Source organism: Protopterus annectens, chromosome 7.part0 (assembly GCF_019279795.1).
Source record: "Protopterus annectens isolate FY-2018-M chromosome 7.part0, PAN1.0, whole genome shotgun sequence".
Lineage (NCBI taxonomy): Eukaryota > Metazoa > Chordata > Ceratodontiformes > Protopteridae > Protopterus > Protopterus annectens.
The window spans coordinates 1,621,012,213-1,621,032,529 of NC_056739.1; the positions used below are offsets into that span (position 1 = coordinate 1,621,012,213).

At 42.3% G+C, this 20,317-nt stretch overlaps 1 protein-coding gene across 1 annotated transcript in view; it reads left to right on the top strand.

Annotated features, from left to right (window-relative positions):
* The window catches only part of ZMYND10 (zinc finger MYND-type containing 10), a 1,873,846-nt gene that overhangs the window by 1,000,895 nt on the left and 852,634 nt on the right, over positions 1-20,317 (top strand). Inside the window, exon 8 of the mRNA XM_044078166.1 lies at positions 8,923-9,095. Coding sequence (XP_043934101.1) covers positions 8,923-9,095 — 173 coding nt within the window. The remainder of the gene's footprint in view (positions 1-8,922; positions 9,096-20,317) is intronic.

Consider the following 20,317-nt stretch of genomic DNA (forward strand, 5'->3'; position numbering starts at 1 on the left):
GTGCCAAAAAAGACAGGGGACCTGAGACCCATTTTGGATCTCAGCAAACTAAACCAGTCCGTCATGAAGTCCAAATTCCGAATGGTCACTCTACAATCCATTCTCCCACTGTTGGAGAAAGGTGTTTGGATGTGCTCCATAGATCTCAAGGACGCCTATTATCACGTACCGATACATCAGGCGTCCAGGAGGTACCTGCGCTTCAGCCTGGGAGACAGTCATTTCCAATTTTGTGCACTGCCCTTTGGTCTCACCACAGCCCCCAGGGTGTTCACCAAGTGTTTGGCAGTAGTGACTGCTCACCTGAGGAGTCTCGGATTCCAAGTGTTTCCCTATCTGGACGACTGGCTCCTGACTGCCACCACCAGGGATCTACTACTAGAAAACCTGCAAGCCACTATCTCCCTGGGTGCTTCCCTGGGAATTACATTCAACTGGTCAAAGTCTGTCTTGCTGCCTTCTCAGCGCATAAGATTCATAGGAGCAGAGATAGACTCAAAATTAATGTGAATCTTCCTTCCTACCGAAAGGATACAAACATTACAAGATCAAGTCCGAGCCCTGCTGCTAAGATCCAAAGCCCCAGCCAGGATGGTCCTACAACTTCTAGGTTCAATGTCTGCCACGGTTCTCCTAGTTCCTCTGGCAAGGTTGCACATGAGGATTCTCCAGTGGCTATTATCGACACAATGGTCCTTTCAGGATCTCCCCCTCAATCATCACATACTGATTACAGAAACGTGCAAATGGGACCTCCGCTGGTGGCTTCTGCCATCCAATCTGAATCAGGGAAGACCCTTTGTTATACCCCCTCCGGTGGCCACCTTGACAACGGATGCCTCCCAGACGGGGTGGGGGGGGCATTGTCTGGGCAGGACAGTTCAGGGTTCTTGGCTTCCGAACGAATCATTTCTCCATATCAATGTGTTGGAAATGAGGGCTGTACTTCTGTCCCTACAAGCCCTCCACACGTTTCTCCCTCAAGGCATTATCGCCATCCACACAGACAACATGTCGGTGGTCTGGTATCTAAACAAACAAGGAGGGACCAGATCTTACCCCCTTTGCAGAGAGGCCATGAGGGTGTGGGAATGGGCAGTGGCTACCAAGCGCTTCCTGGTAGCGACCCACATTCCAGGCAAATCCAATATATTAGCAGACAGACTGAGCAGGACTATTCTCTCTCCTCACGAATGGTCTCTGAACGAAATAGTAGCAGCTCAGATTTTCAAGAGCTGGGGCATTCCGTGCTGCGACCTGTTTGCAACACCACAAAACACGAAGTGCAAAAGGTTCTTTTCCTTGACCCCGCGTCAGGGGGAGACAGCTACGGATGCTCTAGTCCAACCTTGGCCAACAGGACTGCTTTATGCCTTCCCTCCGATTCCACTCATCCCCAAAGTCATCCAGAAGGCTTCCCAATTGGGGTCCACAATGATTCTAATTGCTCCGTACTGGCCTCGTCAGGTATGGTTCCCCTACCTACGGAAATATACCCTGGACGGTCCTTGGTTCTTGGATCTGATTCCGGACCTCCTGGTTCATCAGTCGGGACTACAGCACCAATCCCTTCACACTTTGAAATTAACAGCTTGGCTCCTCCTCTTCCGACTATAGTCAGAAGTCACACCTTGGACCCGGAAGTTATTCACATTTTATCTTCAGCCCACAAACCCACCACTAAGAAATTGTACCACAGTAAGTGGAAGAGGTTTGCTATCTGGGCTCAACTCAGAGGCTTAGACCCTATTACTGCTCCGATACCAGAGGTCTTGAAATTTTTAACATCCTTGTTTAATCAAGGATCTTCAGTCTCTACTATTAAAGTCCAACTAGCAGCTATCTCCAAATTTCACGATTCCATAGACCCACCTTTGATGAGCAGCAGATTATGTAAAACTTTCATGAAAGGTGCTGTGCTTTTAAGACCCCCAGTTTTTCATCCTGCGCCTCCGTGGGATCTTGATTTGGTACTTCGTGCCTTAACATCTTCCCCCTTTGAACCGGCTGCTACATGTGACTTGAAATATCTGTCTTGGAAAACTGCCTTCTTAGTTGCAATTACCTCTGCAAGAAGAGTTTCAGAACTTCAAGCCCTATCTATCAAACCACCATACTTGATTTTTCACAAGGATAGAGTATCACTTAGGCCTAACCCATCTTTTGTCCCCAAGGTTTGTTCCAATCTCTGCCTCCAACAGTCCTTAGAGCTACCAGTTTTCTTTCCAAAATTTTCAAACAAAGCGGAATACACCTTCCATACATTGGATGTTCACAGGCAATTACGCTTCTATCTAGATAGGACTCAACAAATTCGGAAAACAGATCAATTGTTTGTGTCCTTTTCAGATAATAAACTGGGTAAAACCATCACTAAAGCTACTATTGCCAAATGGATCAGAGATTGCATAACTCAGGCTTATTCCTCTTCAAATAAGCAACTTACAACTTCTGTCAAAGCTCACTCTACTAGGGCTATGGCTACCTCAATTGCATTCCATTCCAAGCTCGCTATTTCTGAGATTTGTGCTGCGGCTACTTGGTCCAACCCGCACACTTTCATTTCCCACTATAAATTGGATGTGGCATCTAAAGGTCGGGCATCATTTGGTTCCACGGTACTCAGGAGTGTTTTCCAGTGAGACACCCAGGATTTAGGTGCTAGGGACGCTGTCCCATCAGTCAGAATGTAGGCGAGATAGGATCACATAGCATCTTTTAGTTATGTACTCACCATAACTTCAGATGTTTGGGATCCATCTCGCCTACATTCCTAATACCCACCCTCCTTCCCCCTGCCTTGGAGACCAGAAGAGATTGAACGGTTTGAGTTCTACTGTTTTTATCTTGTATCATCTGTCAATGTTATATAAGCAGTGCATGCGTGTGTGCATGTATGCGGACAAACTAGATTTGGGGGACTGGTAGTGGTGCATCCTGGGATATAGTAAGCTCAGCCAATAAGAGACTTCGCTCTTTGGCATAAGCGTGCCGAGTCGGAGCCGAGGATCGGCTCCGAACCCATCGGTCAGAATGTAGGCGAGATGGATCCCAAACATCTGAAGTTATGGTGAGTACATAACTAAAAGTTTTCTTGCAGAATTATTTACTGCACCACATGACTGGAACAAACATAAGTACCATCTAGTATTAGAAGGGTTTATTGCCATATTATTATACAAATAAACCTGCAGTTCAGGAATTGTAGTTTCTAGCCTGGTAAGATAACCTACTTGCAATTTAGTAAACAGGCATATAATATGCCAAGGGCATTGTTTTGCACAGAGCCACTAATGGATTAAATGGCGCTCCCTTTCTCCAGTTTAAACTTGTACAGAAAGTATTGCTTCCATTCTTTCTCTTTTCACTATACTACATATGGTACTACAATTTTGCATTATTCAAAAAAAGGTAGATATACTACTGTTTATTAACTGGTCATTCAAAATACTTTATTGTACTATCAGAGGAGTCTCCACAACAGTCACTTAAACACAGAATGTTTCTAATTATGAGTTAAAATAAGTGAAATGCATATATACATGTGTGTGTGTGTGTATATGTGCGTTTGTAGTAAAATACATGGGGTTCTATTTAAGAAAGAAGTTTTATGAATAGTGGCAAGCAAGTTCCCTAACTCTGCATTACAAGATATTTCATGTACTGCACAAAAAAAAACAAAAAAACTGAGATATTCCATTTATCCATGTACATACGTTTCTGGAAATGGATATCTAGTATGTTATATATGTGTTAAGATAAGGCTATAAAGATTATGCTGGGATTTTTTTTTTACACTGATATGAAAGTTATACCTTGATGTAATGTAAATGGGTTATACATATCAAAGTACTTTAATGTTTGTGTTAAGGAATTTATTTAGTACTTTTATGCTGTTCTTGCTTCTCACTGCAGTGCCATTCCACATTTTGTTCAATAAACTTTTACATCAAACAGATTGAAAATAAACTCTGAAGATTCTGAAGATTCTATAGCATGAGCTAAAAACTACAGAAGTCCTTATTTATCTGTGGTAGAGGTATTTTACAATAGCTCTGACTTTTTCCTGAAGTGGTTTAAATCCTCTAAAGTTAGAAACAGATTGCCTGTAACTCTGCTCTTGTATTTGAGATTGCATTGCCCCACTCATTAGAATCAGACTTTTTTATGCTTTTAACTCTGGTCACATTCATAGCCTTATTAACTAAGGTAATGGTTGTCTTTATGTTCATTTATGAAACAGTGTTTGGAAAATGCCACCCTTATGTGGTGATTAAGAATTTCAGATACTGGTGGTAGTTAATTTAAAATGATTATCAGTGAAGAGTTAGTCTACTTTTGACTTTTTATAATCCTAAAGCATTCACGCAGATGAATGTAGAAGAAAGCTTATGTTTGGTGCGCTGGGGGAGTTGTTTTTCAATGGGGTATATAGTCCCACAGCTCCTATCAATTTAGATATTTAGATAAGTGGATGTGGACAAATTATATAGAACCTAAATAAATGAATTTTCATATTTAATGCTAGTGTTATGTTAATCCAGTGTTATTCGGGTAGTTGAAATAGAAGACCATTTGTTCCCAGTCTGTTTTATTTGGTGGTAATACTTGTGCAATGCTGCTTAGAAGTAATTTAGTTACAATAAGACAGACACTGGGATTTATGTTTATGCTGTCACGAAGTCTGACTGAGCTATATGAGCCAGTGTAAAATAAAATATTTACATATTATTACATGGTTTTATTAAGTTTGTTACAGTATTTTATTTGTTCCAGGGCCCAGCCGTGGCCCCAGTCAGAACCGTAGTGAGGTGAGGTGAAAGTGCTGGCAAGAATAGAATTCTTAGGCAATAGTACACAGCAAGATGTTGACTACTTCCCTGAATTACATGGCTGATAATTATATATTACATTAGCCCTAGTGAGAATAACTTTGATCATACCATAGATAATTTGAGGGGAGCCATGTAAGGGATGCAGCATTTAGGAACTGCCTCTATCCATTACTGGCACGATGTTGAGGTGCAATCATGGTGTACATTTTGTATTCCCCATCCTTAGATCCAAGTTTCATTTGAATATGGACAGGGATGAGCTTTGTTTTACTTGAATGGATGCTCTTTTCTGGAACACTGGTAGTAGCCTTTATGATTTTATATATATATATATATATATATATATATATATATATATATATATATGTATACATCTCTCCAATTCAGTTTAGATACCTGGACTGAGTATTTCTGATGCAATTTGACTTGCTGATATTCAGTAGGTCCATCTATATTAGGTCAGAGGATGCCTTGTATGCCAGACACATCACCTCTAAGCACTCTGTAGGGTACTGAGTATAGTGATAAATCTTGTAAGACCTATTAATTAGGAATTGTATCATTTTAATAAGGTGTCTCTGTGGATATTCCAATTGTTGCATGGGTCTGGACAGATACATGCCAACGTGGGCATTATATAAAATGATTGACCAAATGAGGGCTTTGTAAAGGGGGGCAATAACATCTCTAGATCTAGTCGCAATCAATTTGTTTATAAGCTGTGCAATATAGAAAGACTTTCTTATGACTCTGGTCACATGTTCGTCAAATGTTCACTGTACACACAAATTCCAAAATGCCAAAGCGTTCTCAGGGGGCATTGTCAATTTGGCAGTTCCCTGGAGTAGATGACTTCCCAAAGGATATGATGAAGTATTTTTTGGAGTTTCATTTCAATTCATGATTCTGGCACCAGTTATTGTTTGGGATAAACCTTCCTACATGATTGTTAAGTCATATGGGGATTCAATAACTGCTCCCTGCTTGCAGTCATCTTAAACGTAGTCAGCCAAAGCCCTTTGGTATTTCCTTTTATTTTTTTTACCTTCATACATTGCTTTTAAATTTGCCCATGATTTTGAGCATTTCACACTTTCTACAGATTCTTGCCCTAAGAGGTGTAGATCTCAGAGCATATGTTTGACTGTCCCTGATTTTGTCTCCTATTTTTGGTCTCTTCCTCATGTGTGATTTTCTGGCAAATTTATGAGGACTGTAAAACTTAAATAATGATAGACACTTGAGTTTCGGACAAACACTGAGCCATTTGCTAAACAAACAATACTGTCTTGCAATGAAAATAGACTTAGCGTGAGTAGTAAACTTCTCTGTCCTTGAAACTCACATTCATTGAAATGGCATGAAAACCCACATTCATTTTGCATCTAACCGGTGGAGGGCTACGCTTACTTCTGGGCTGTTTTGAAACCATAGGCTCCTTACATATTTTAGTGCCATGCATACATGTATGCGGTTCTTTGATTCACCTTTCTGATTGTGTTAAATTATATTCCTTGTATAATATAGTACCTCTTGGTAGAATATGCTTTAAATGTGTAGTTTTGAACAGAATTTGCAGGCAGAAATGAGAGCAATGTGGAAGAAAGATGCACAGTTCCAGTAGTAGTAGGAGCAACAGGTTTTCTAAAAATAATTTACAGTCATATTTAGATGCATGTAACGCCTTACGAATTGCAGGAGGAGTCATTACTGGGCACATTGGGGGTGCTGAGAAGAGCACTTTTGGCTGACATCAAAGATTGAAACAGTACTGATTTCATGAACTTTCATTGTACTTTGACTTAGGAATGGGGTATATTCCTGTCACAGTATTAGAAACCCAAAAGATTTGTTCTATCCACTTTCTAAGGAGGTGGGATTTATATGTGTGACCCATACCTCTCAACTGTACAGATTTTCACAGAATGTCCAGATTATTGCTTTACATTTTTGGTCTATTCCTCATGAAAATTCTGTATTTTTTTTTTGATGAGCTAAAGATTAAAGTTAAATAATTACATGCATTTCAGTTTCAGACTTCGTATCTTTCAGAAAATGCATTCTAACGCAGTCTTTTATTCTAGCAACTTTCTAAATGTGTCCCTAGTTTAGGGCCTTTGTCCCCAACATTATAACTGGCTTTGTCCAGATTACTTGTGCTAAGAGATTGACAGGTAAGGTGTGTGTGTGCGTGTGTGTGTGTGTGTGTGTGTGTGTGTGTGTGTGTGTGTGTGTGTAAGTATAAGAGGAAGGTAGTATACCCCTCAGCTATATTCCACCTAAAAAGGATTGCAGTTGCTAAATAGTGACAGACATTTTGAGTGTTAGGTGTCATATCCTTTAGAAAAATGCATATTAATACAAATCCTGGTATTCCAGAAATTTTATAAGTTCATTAGAGCAATATTTATAATTTCACTGACCCTATTTATTTTAGGCTTTGTCCAGATTTCTTGCACTAAGAAGTTGAGATGTGTGTGTGTGTGTGTGTGTGTGTGTGTGTGTGTGTGTGTGTGTGTGAGAGAGAGAGAGAGGTACAGACAGTCAGAGAGAGAGAGAGAAAATGCCCTAGTTAGATCTAGCAGGTAGAATTTATTTTCAAGTGCATTTTCAAGCAATTGTGAGCTTCAAGGGAAGCAAAGGTTACTGCTGCTCATGCTAAGTCTGCTTAAAATGTGCAACTGTTTAGCAAATAGTATCATTATTGTGGTATAGAATTTTAAAGCAGTGTTAGCACAGCAGGTAGCATACTTGCGTCTTGATGCAAAGGGCTGTACATTCTATTCCTACAGCATGTACATTTGTATTTTAAGGGGGTATGGTACTGCAGTTCTTAGTATGTCCTCCTTTGGATGAGACACCTAATAACTATGAACCTGTTTTTCAGCTTGCCACACATTTCCTATTGCAATATACCAGCTTACCATTTCTTTTAATGTAACATAGGCGATTTATTCTTCAAGGGCAACAGGCACTAAATTTGTAAATGGAACACTGAAATATAAAGTTGTTTTCTAGCAACAACCTCTTCATTGGTTTCAAATCTCTTTAATGTGGAATTATTCAGATGACTTTTACTTCTGCAGAGATTCTGCATATTGATTGATATTGGTGGATTGTATGACAGAAGTTTGAGTGGCCCTTTATGGTTGAAATGTTCTGAATTGGGCAGGTTGTCATTATTGGTTCATATGATTTGTTTCATTGTTTAAAGGAAAAAATATTCAGAACTATAAATTTAAAACACACTCTAACAAGTGGTGCTGTATTATAGAAGGGGTATAATTCAATTATTATATAGTATAATTAATACAGTCAGGAAGGTGAATCAAAGAACATTTGCATGGTTCTAAAAATGTGTGCAAGGAGCCTATAATTTGAAAACCGCCCAAAGGTAAACTTACCCTGCCAATGGCCAGATGCATTTTCTTTGAATGTGGGTTTCAAAGGTAGAGAAGTTTTAATGCTAAGTCTGTTTTCATTGTAAGACTATTGCTTTGTTTAGGTTTAGTAAATGTCTATCAGTATTTGTGCTATAAAAGTTGTAAATGAAGTCCAAATATCTGTAATCACTGTAGAAGTAAACCATAAAACAGTATGCACGCTGAGAGATTTGAACAGTGTCTATGACAAATGGGGAGAAATATCCAAGTAATGGGACACTAGAATGGCTGCGGGGGGGGGGGACTGCATGGGCGGGCTCTGTGTTTGCACCCCCCTGCAAAAAATCCTACGGGTTCCCTTACACGCACACACACACACACACACACACACACACACACACACACACACACACACACACACACACACACACACACACACATACACACACACACACACATACACACACACTCTTCAACGCACTAACACTTTTCACAAGACAAGAAGGTTGGCTTATGCACAGTGATGGTCATAAAAAATATGCACTTTACCTCACCATATTTGATGCCATAGCTTAGTGTATGCTTTAAACTTGTTTTTTATTCCATATTTCGGTTATTTATTTCCAGATCATTTGACATAGCTGTAGAGCAGAATAATAGTTTTACTATTAAATAGACTTTATTTCTATCTCATTCTGTCATAGGGCAGTTACAGAAGTATTCAGATGGCAGGTGGCATACAGTGACTTCAGAAGATCGTCTTAAAATGACCAAATTGGATGGGCAAGTGTGGATTGCACTTTACAATCTATTACTGAGGACAGAATGTCAGCAAAAATATGACATAAATAGCTTTACAAAAAATCAGCTCTTGAAGGTGTGTTATTGTTTTTGTGATTGCCTACAACACCTGTTTTGTTTACTTCCAATTGTATAGAATTATCTGTGCAGAAATTTCCAAGTATATATTCTCCAGAATTGAGTGTTAGCTGTTAGTTTAACAGAGTACAAAAGATTAGTTTTGTTTTCTGGAGTTAGATTGCTAGAGTGCCCTTTAGTAATAAAATTCTAATAATTTTGGTTAGGTTTAACTTTAATATTTATTAATAATTTATATATATTTGCAATTGTGTTTTTCCAATTGAGTTTATCATATATGATTTCATATATAAATTTTATGAAGTTTGGCATATCTTTAAAAGGAGAACTACTAATTGTTCTACACAAATCAGACGTGTAAAGTGTTATATTTTGAAATAATAACCAGTCAGGAGAGGATAAATTATAAGTATTGGCTATTAGTTGACTATCCATTAGTTTTAAATATTTAATACAGTGGTGCCAACAAATAATTTTTAGTTTCCCATAAAATGAAAACATTTCTATGTATTTTGTTTAGAAAACCCTTTGTAGAGCTAAAAGGAGTTAGAATATTCATCCAAATCTTTAAGTCTGGATTGGACATAATACATTTTTTAAATATGTTAAAGATATAATTTATAAAAGTCAAATTAGTTAGTTTTGTTCTGTTATATTGGATACATATACATAAAATATGCCAAGGTATATTATAATATCTGTCTAACATAGCACTTTTTATCAAAGAATTTTCATTCAAAAGAATAATAAGTCATTTTTTCCAATTGGAGGAGTAACTAGGATCTTATCCAATTGATGACAATCCTTAAGATGGAAGCTCTAATGTAAGTTTCTACATCTGGAAAATTAATTCCTCCTTGTTCCCAGGGTCTGATATGATGTGAGATAACTATTCTGTTTCTATTAGGATACCAAAGGAATTTTAATAAACATGAGATGTTAAGTTGTCTATCTCGCCTTCATTCTTGCTGGATGGGTTCGGAGCCGACCTCGGCTCCGACTCGGCCACTCTAAAAGCTCAAGAGTTGGTTCCACCGGCTCGAGGCTCCCCTTATATCCCACAATGCTAGGCGTGAGTTACCTCAGATCTCGTTTGCTGCTACAGCTTTCGAGGTGTGTTTTCTACCGGCTCCAGGTTAGTGAAAGTTAGACTAGTTTAAATTCTTTAAATTCAAGCTAGCTTAGTATAGTTTTTATTTTTTCCCTTAGTGTAGTGGATATATTCCCTTCTACCCTTTATCCAACTCTCTTTTTTCCAAAGAACTTATAGTTCTTTCCCTAAGGCCTTCGGGCCCTTCCTTCCCTATCCTTAGGGTGTGTATGTGTTTGATTAGGGAATTTTACTTTAACTTGCCTTAGTTTAAATAATTCCCTTCAGTGTAATCTGTGTGTGTGTGTTTTTCTGTGTGTGATTACACTTCGGTTCCTTGAGTATGTCCAAGGATACAAAGGTCTCAGGCTTCAAGAAGTGTGACTCGTGCTGTCAGAAAATGTCTCTGACAGACGGTCACACTTCTTGTGTGTATTGCCTGGGACCTTTACACCTGCAGGACTCTTGTGCTGTATGCCATGGCTTCAGCCCTAGAGTCCTGCAGGAAAGAAAGAATAAACTCATTTTAAGGGGTTTAATTAAGCCTGAAGGTTCCCTTTCTGTGTCATCGGGGAAACCTTCTAAGGCTTCAAAGACCTCGGCTCCAGCTTCAGAGTCGAGGCCTAAGGCTTCGAAGCCTACTGCTTCATCGGCTCCGGCTGGAGCCGATGAGTCTTTGCCTGCAGTACCTGTGGTTTCCTCGGCTCCGGCCGGAGCCGAGGCATTAGAGATTCCTAGGTCGGCTCCGATCATACCATCGGAGCCGACATCTAGAAAGAGATCGAGGTCACCGTCCCTTGGCTCCGTTCATTCGGCTCCAGCGTCTCCCCTGCTGTCTGAACGGAGCCATAGATCTCACTCCTCCAGGTCATCGAGGCTCTCAGATCACGACCTCCAGAGGGTAGTGAGTAGACTTTTGAAGTCCGAGGCACTGGCCCAAATGCTCCAGAGTCCGACTCATCAGTCGATGCCTCAACTTGTTCCATTAAATATTCCTCCTCCGACTCCTTTGAGCTCGGAGCCGGGGCGTCTCGGAACCGAGTCTGTGGTAGCGTCGGAGCCGATACAATTGTCTTCGGCTCCGTCGTCGGCTCCGATTTCTTCTCTTGAGGAATCTCGGCGCCGGGCTTCCCTCGTCGGCTCGAGGGGTGAGTGGCATCGGACCCTTGTCCGACCCCCCTCTCCCTCTCGGTGCTTCGGCGCTGGTGAGTTCAGCTCCGACATCGGCCTCGGAACCATCACTGTCGGCGCCGAGGGAGGTTCTTAGCTTCTCGGAGCGGGGACCTCTGGCTCTGCCTGACAGGGGTGCGTTCGAGGTCATGCGGAGTGTGTTGGAACCTTGTTTGACTCCACAGTCGGCTCCGTCCGCCCCTCCCTCTTCGGTGCCTTTGGTTATGTCGACTCACTCCCTCATCCCGGACCGCAGAGAGCCAGCTCCTCAAGAATCCCCTGTGGGGATCTCATCCTCTTCCGAGGCCTCCCCTGAGTTGGCAGAGGAGCCCCCTAGGAAGAGACAGTGTAAGAGGAAGCACATAGACTCACCTGAGTCTGTCACCTCTGACACAGATTTAGAGGATTCCGAGGGTTCCCCACGTTCCCCTTCTGAAGATGTCTCTTTCGCAGACATTCTAGAGATCCTGAAACAGAGGGGAAATTGGCCAGCCCTTAACCCTTCGGAGGATGAATCTGTGTATCTTGAGGCATTTGGCTCTCGCCCTTCCACCTCCTGGGTGTCCCCCCCCTTTGATCCCCTCATGCAGGTGGTTGCAAAGAAGGCATGGACGGCTCCTGATTCAGTGGACCCTACCCCCAGGAGACCTTCCAAATTTATAACAGCACCAACTGACAAGCAGTTTCTCACAAAAGGTGTTTCTGTGGATGCTATGGTGGTAGCTGCTGCCACTAAGAAGGAACTAGCTGATCCTTCAGTGCCTGTCCATCCACCTAACAAGGAATCTAGGTCTATGGACAGGTACAGGAAGCGGATGTTCTCATCAGCGACCTTTGCAATGTGTTCGCTGAATTACCTATGCCATTTTACTCGTCTTCAAAGAGACTTGATCAAAGAAGCGAGTGACATGTTGAAGGATCCTACAGCTGCGGGTTTCCAGGACAAGATGAACACTCAGCTGGCTACCCTGAATTCTATAGCTAACTCCTCCATGCGCCTCCTTTCCATGCGGCTGATGGAGCGAGCAGAGCCGCAGGGACAGGTGTCGCCTTACGTCGGCATGCCTGGATGCGACTATGCAATTTTGCGGACCCCTTTAAAACGTCTTTCACCAATTCCTGTTTGATGGATCATCTCTTTTTGGTCCTCAGGTGCAAGAAACCTTGACTAGGTGCGAGACGGATGGCAAAACCCTATCTGCCGTCGGAGTGCGTTTTTCTACTCCTTCTAGACCTTACCCCAAAGGCCAGAAAAGTGGGAAAATGTGGTTCCGCAAACAATCTCAAGGGAATTTGCCTGACGCACAGAGTCGTTTTCCCTCCAGAGGCAGAGGAGGGAACAATAATGGTAGATGTCGCCCTAGAGGCAGAGGGGGTCCGCAGAACCAAGGCAATCGAGAAACTTTTTCCGATAAGCCTTTTCAGCATCCCTGAGGTATTGCCCGACTGTCCACCTTTGGAGGCAGTCGGGGGAAGATTGTCACTGTACCCAGAAGCCTGGCTATCCCTAACTCAAGACAAGTGGGTACAGTCCATCATTTCCGAAGGCTATTCCATTCCCTTCATTCGCATTCCAAACCAATCAAAAAAATCCCTTCCAGATGTTCCACCCGCTCAAAGGGATCTTGCAACTTTGGAAATCTCAAAGCTGCTTGCAAAAAGAGCAATTCAGCCAGTTCCAGCAGACCAGTAAGGATCCGGAATCTACTCCAGGTTCTTTTTAGTTCCAAAGAAAACAGGGGACTGGAGACCAATTTTGGATCTCAGTATCTTGAACAAGTCTGTCAAGAAAACAAAATTTCGGATGGTCACGCTGCAGTCCATCCTTCCCCTATTGGGAAAGGACAACTGGATGTGCTCTATAGACCTTCAGGATGCGTACTATCATATAAAAATGAACAGATGCTCCAGAAGATTCCTCCGCTTCAGGCTGGGAACCAGTCATTTTCAATTCAGAGCCCTGCCCTTTGGACTCACCACTGCCCCGGTGTTTACCAAATGCATGGCAGTGGTAGCTTCTCACCTGAGACATCAAGGATTCCAGGTGTTTCCATATCTGGACGACTGGCTCCTCACAGCTCCCACCAGGCATCTTCTTCTAATGGCCAGGGACTACACCTTTCGCATTTGTCAAAACTTAGGCATTTCAATAAATTGCGAAAAGTCTGTTTTGTTGCCTTGTCGTGTTATTACATTCATAGGCGCAAATCTAGACACAGTCAACATGTTTGCGAGGCTAACAGATCAGAGAATAACAGACATATACAAACTGGTCTTGCTCCTCTTCGCCAGCAACAGAGTCAAAGCCAGATTAGTTCTGAAAGTATTAGGTATTATGGCGGCTGCCATACCTCTGCTTCCATTAGCCAGATTCCACATGAGACTCCTTCAATGGATGCTCTTCACACAATGGTCATACCAGCAACTTCCGATGTCCCACACCATTATGATTACGCAAACATGCAGGAATCATCTTCAGTGGTGGATGTCTTCCCCTCGGCTCTTCTTGGGAAGACCGTTTGTTCCTCCTCCTCGTCCGGTTGCTACTCTGACAACGGACGCCTCCCTGATCGGGTGGGGGGGGCATTATCAGGGCAGAACTGTCCAGGGCACATGGCAACCAAACGAATGCCACTTGCACATAAATGTTCTAGAGATGAGAGCAGTGCTTTTAGCATTGCAAGCCCTTCAAGACTCTCTTCCCTTGGGAACGATAGCAATCCAGACAGACAACATGTCTGTAGTGTGGTATATCAACAAACAAGGTGGAACCAGGTCCTATCCCATATGTCGAGAGGCACTCAGACTGTGGCAATGGGCGATTTCTTCTCAGCGTTTTCTGATAGCAACGCACATCCCCGGGAAGTCCAATCAAATCGCGGACAAGTTGAGCAGAGCTATTCTCATGCCTCACGAGTGGTCTCTGAAAGATTCTATTGTGAAAAAAATATTTCTCAAGTGGGGTCAGCCTTGCTGCGACCTTTTTGCTACTCCCCAAAACAGCAAGTGCAAAGATTATTTCACCCTATTCCCGCTACCAGGCCAGCCCAGCAGAGATGCTCTAGTCCAAGTTTGGCCCCAGGGACTTCTATATGCATTTCCTCCCTTCCCACTAATCTCTCAAGTGATACAGAAAGCTATCGCTCAGAAGGCCTCGTTGATCCTCATTGCTCCTTACTGGCCTCGACAGGTTTGGTTCCCCTTTCTACACCAATTTCTGTTGGAGCGACCTTGGCATCTGGACCTAGTTCCAGATCTTTTGATCCATCAGTCGGGTCAGTTTCATCGCTCCCTTCCCTCCCTGAACCTCACTGCTTGGTTCCTCCAGTTCCAACCTTAGCCAGGCTTCCTCAAATATCTCACGCTGTTCGAGATATTTTGATAGCTTCCCATAAATCTTCCACTCGAAAGATTTATTTGAGTAAGTGGAAACGTTTCTATTGGGCTCAAGGAAAGGACATAGATCCTTTCACTGCCTCCATCCAAATGGTCCTTGATTTTCTAGCTGAACTCTTCCATGCAGGTTCATCTCCTTCTACTCTTAAAGTTCAATTGGCAGCTATTTCAAACTTTCATGTGGGGATTTCAGAGTCTGCCATAATGTCCCACAAGCTTTGCAAAGCTTTTTTGAAAGGAGTTTTTCTACTCAGACCTCCTTTAAGAAATCCTCCTCCTCCTTGGAACCTAAATTTAATTCTTAGTTCTTTGATCCTACCCCCTTTCGAACCTGCAGCCTCCTGTTCTTTAAAATTGCTATCATGGAAGACGCTTTTTCTGGTAGCTATTACTTCAGCTAGAAGAGTTTCAGAGCTTCATGCACTCAGCTGTCGACCTCCTTATCTGTTGTTCCATAAGGACAGGGTATCGTTACGAACCAACCTGTCTTTTTTACCTAAGATAGCTTGTCTAACCTAAATCAAAGCATTGACCTCCTGTATTTTTCCAGAATATTCTAACAGGTCTGAACAAAAATTGCATTGGCTAGATGTTCATCGTCAGTTAAGGTACTATTTGGATAGAACCAAACAATTCAGAAAATCTGACCAGCTGTTTGTCTCATATGCAGTAGGCAGAAAAGGACTTTCAGTTTCAAAGGTATCATTATCTAGATGGCTAACATCTCTGATTTCCCTTGTTTACGAAATTAGACACCAAAAGCTGCCTAGCAAACCTAAAGCCCATTCCACCAGAGCTTTGGCTACTTCTATAGCCTTCCAAGACAGACTGCCTATTGACACCATTTCATGAGCGGCTACTTGGGCTACTCCTCACACTTTCATTTCTCATTATAAATTGGATCTAGCTTCTAGGCATAGAGCTAACTTTGGTTCCACTGTTCTCAAGAGTCTGTTCCGTTAGGCCACCCGGGACAAGGTGCTAGGGACGCGGTCCCATCCAGCAAGAATGAAGGCGAGATAGACAACTTAACATATAGAAGTTATGTTCTTACCATAACGTTCCATGTTAGTTGTCTTCTTCTCGCCTTCTTCTTGCGTCCCACCCTCCTTCCCCCTGGCCTGGACAGATCTAGAGGAGTTTTGATTGTGACCTCTCTTTCTACCACCTCTTTACTTTAGGTATATGCTCTGCTGTGCATATTTCCTGGTTCAGGATGTAGGTCACCCTTCTCTTCTCCCTTGTTTATAGAGGTGGACTTGTTACTAGTTATTCTACTACTATTATAGGCTGGGCCTAGCTTACAAACGAGATCTGAGGTAACTCACGCCTAGCATTGTGGGATGTAAGGGGAGCCTCGAGCCGGTGGAACCAACTCTCGAGCTTTTAGAGTGGCCGAGTCGGAGCCAAGGTCGGCTCCGAACCCATCCAGCAAGAAGAAGGCGAGAAGAAAACAACTAACATGGAACGTTATGGTAAGAACATAACTTCTATTTTTTTTTTTTAGTATAAGTTTGTCTGGAATCCTGGGAATAGCTTGTGCTATGTAGATAATAAAAATGATATTATTACCGAAAATTAATTGTAGTCTGTCTTCAAAGTGCAGATTAATTTTATTCCATTTTATGATATAAATATTTAGGAAATTTATGATATTGTTATAGTTAATATGTAGTATTTCTTCTAGGTTATTGCATAAAATAATACCTAAGTTATTTAGAGTAGGTACTTGTTTACTAATTATATGATTTTCATCTACTAAGATTTTATTATTTTTGTTCAACACTAGCTAATTGGATTTAGCTTTATTAAAATATAGACCTGAGACTGAGTAAAATTTTTCTACCTGAACATTCAATTCCTCTAAAGAAGTTTGGCACTTTTTTTAAAAGCTTTTGCTTTCCAGGTCATGCGCATTCCCTTACTAGTATGCACATTGACATTGTGTGTACCTAACCACTGAGCCCACCAGTTTTTTTTTTCTGCCTCTCACACAGTTCAGATATCAGTCCTGCCAAACATCTGTTAAAATTTGCCATGTTTGTTGTTTAGAAGCAGATCTGCAGAGTTTCTGTGTGGCCAACAAATTAAATGCCAAGATCTGTACCAGCATTGCTTGTATTTTCTTGGAAAGGGACATGACGCAAAGCACTGCCGTAACTGTCAGTAGTTCATCCGTGGAAAGAAGATCCAAACATAGCTTGCTTTCCAGAAGGATGGCAATAACTGAAACTTCATCTTGGGGGAATCATCAGGTGGGTTCAGGCCACAACCCCTGTCCATGCAGCTGGACAAGCATCACAAGGACCAAAACTCAGATGTTGGGCTACAACCATTCTCTCCTGGAGGCAAGTGCAGTGTTAAAACAGCCTTCCTTTGCCAGCAGTGTTGAGCTGGTGTTCTACTAGCAAGGAGTCAAATCTATGCCATTCATCTGCTTTTGTGGGTTACTAGGGACCCAGAGGGGAGCACAACTGCTTCCCACCATTTTGGAATATCCATCTACACTTATGAGTAGCAGTCAATGTCTATAGTAACCGCATGATCAACCACCACCATCTGTAGAGTGTACCGGGGAGAAATGGAAGTAGATTACGAGACCTTTCTTCCATATCACACATGCATGCACACACAGCTATGGACAATTTAGAAATCACTAGTCCATCTACTGCATGTTTTTGGAATATAGGTGAAAACTGTAGAGCATCCACAGAAAACCCATGTGAACACAGGAAGGGCAGAGAGCAGAGGCACCACCTAACCCCTGGTCATTTGGATGGAACATGTTGATAAGTCTGATGCCAAAGCATGACAAAAGCCATGAGCGAAGGGGAATCCAGGCTTGAGGACTCCCCTTCCTGAATCTTTCCCCTAAGCCCATTTGGTTTGGTTGACCCTTGCCAAGGGGAGTCCACCAAGTTATCTGAACAGGGACATTTTGTTCAAAACTTAGGCGTCAAGTAGATATTTGCTATTTGTTGGGAACTTGTGCAGATACAGGATTGCACCATTAGGAGGTATTGCTTGATTCGTGCCCTACGCAGGTCTCTCTTCTCCATACACAGCTCTTGGCATTTACACTTCCAGTTGGTGAATGCCTGCTACCTATCAGCCAGAGTATGTTTATTTCATACTTATCCCTGCACAACATCATGCATAAGCTTGCTTCAGGAGTTTGAGGTTGGTGATAAACTCTTGCTTCTCTCAGGCTCCTATGAACAGTCTGAGGACCTAGTCTGTGAGACAGGCAAGGACGATCCTACATTTTCACCTTATAGCACCCCACAATGACTCATCTTTTGTGGAAGCCTTGAGGCCCATGCTCTCTCTGATGGACTGACTTCTGGCACCCATTTCATTGTCCCTGAAATTGCTAAATGTTACTCTGAAGAAAAAAGGGAAATTACCCATTTGTCATCCTTTCTTTGGAGTCAGTCATAAAAGATGCCTTTATTGTAGCCTGCAAGCCCTGAGACTCTGCTTCTGCAACCCATGGAAAGTTGGATGCCATTTACGAGACCTTGACAAAGTGGTGCAAGTCACTGATCAACATCCAACTCCTTTGTGAACTCTTCAATCCACCATAAGTTTCAAGCTTTACATGATTTTGCCACCTTGGCTCCAGGCATGTCTCAAAAACTCTTGACTGATGTGGCAAGAGAGTGCCCTCTTCAACGACATCAAAATGTAAGGCCCTCAGCTACTCATCTTACTTATTCCATTTATTCTTAGTGATTCAGCCCTGGCAACATTTTCTATTCTGAGTCTAGCCTTAAATAGGAGGTGATGCAAACTCTTTCTTTAGCTTTAAGAATGACCTTCCTTGTGGCCTACTGCGGTTTTGATTGTGTTGACACTGGGAGTAGGGTGAATAGGATAAGGGTTATGCCTGTGCTTGATGACATGGGTGAGGTTATTATCTCTAAAGCTTAGATATCTATTCTGGATGCCAGGTTCATGGGGGTTGTTTGGACAGGGCTTTTCTTATATGATCTGTTGCTGAATACATAGACCCTCAAAACTGTGACGGACCATTATGGACTTTCCCAGTGTTGCACTTCTCATCCAAACTTAGCCAGTCCCAAAAGACAAAAAAAAATCTGTTCATTTGCTGAGGAAAGTATTTACTTGTAAGATAGTTGTGCCCTATCCTGGGGCAGCTAAGTTATCAAAAATTTGAGTCAAACTGCCCAGCTACAGCAGATGTCACAGTGGTCTGGGGCTGACCTGATAGTTGTTTCTTTGAGATCACTCCAGCTATGAGTGCCATCACCAAGGAAAAGTAAGTTCTGAATATGTTTGCAATTAATCACTTCTTAGATCACTTACATTCACTTCCAGAATAAGTTGTCTTAAGAGATCAAACCTTTTTAGCATAGCTCTTGGGACAAGAGGACAGATACTACTCCTGACAACTGCTATACAAGCTGTCTCTCCTATAGAACATGGTTGGGGGTTTACTCCCAGCTTTCCTGATTGTTAATGGGTTAAATAGTTTCCATCCCATACTGGATCTCAGTAACTCCAGGCAGCACATCTGGAACATCATATGCTAGATGTTAATCCTTTAAGGGGCATGTGTCCCTGCCCCTGCAGGTCACTTGGGGAGTGTCACTGTCTGTAACAGACACACTTCAGCAACTCAGTTCTTGAGGTCTACACAACATATCCCTGTAGCTTACTTTGGGTGGGCATCACTTTCATTACAAAGTATAGTTGTTTGGGCTTCTTTCAGCATCCAGCATGTTTAACAAAATGTTGGTCATGATGGCTGAAGCTATGCAAAAGAAGGATCTCAGTTTGCTCCCAGTCTTTGATGACTAGCTTCTTGTAATCCACTAAGGAACCCCTGGCAGCATCTCTGGAGTGGGGGTCTTGTAGCTGGTCACTGTGCTTGAACACAGGCTGGGAGGAAACCTCTCTGATCCCGTCTCTGATGATTGCCTTCATTGGTATGCTGCTGAGCACATTCCAGTGCTTGGGGATTCTTACACATGGAGAGGGCTCATGAAGTCTTGCTTAGGCAGTTTAGGTGAGAATACCATGCAGGGTCCAGGCTGAAACTCTGCTGTAGCTTCTAGACTTGATAGACTCATGGTCATCGTGCTGCCATCTGCATGTCTATGAATATGGGTGCTGTAATATATTCTGAGGTGTCAAAGGTAACTGAGCTGGCAAATGCTCACTTATCTTCTCTTAATTTGAGACCCATGTTGTTGTACCTTGGAAGGGTGGGAATGACAGACATTTCCCACTGCCCTTTAAGCAGACTTCCCATTCCTACATCTCAGCCAACCACAAACTCTAATGATGATGGCCTCTCTGACAGGGTAGGGCCTTCATCTGATTATCATCTAGTTCCCCCAAAGGGAAAGGTATAAATCAGACAACTGGAGCTCTGAAGAGTCCTAGTTCTCAGAGTCTTGATGCATCTGAAATACCTCATAATTCAGTCTAGCAGCCAATCCTTTTTATGGTATGTAAAGAAACAAGGGAGCATGTCTATGAAGAGTATGGTGCATGTGTGGCCACAGGCCATAGACAATAGGCATCAGTCTAATGTC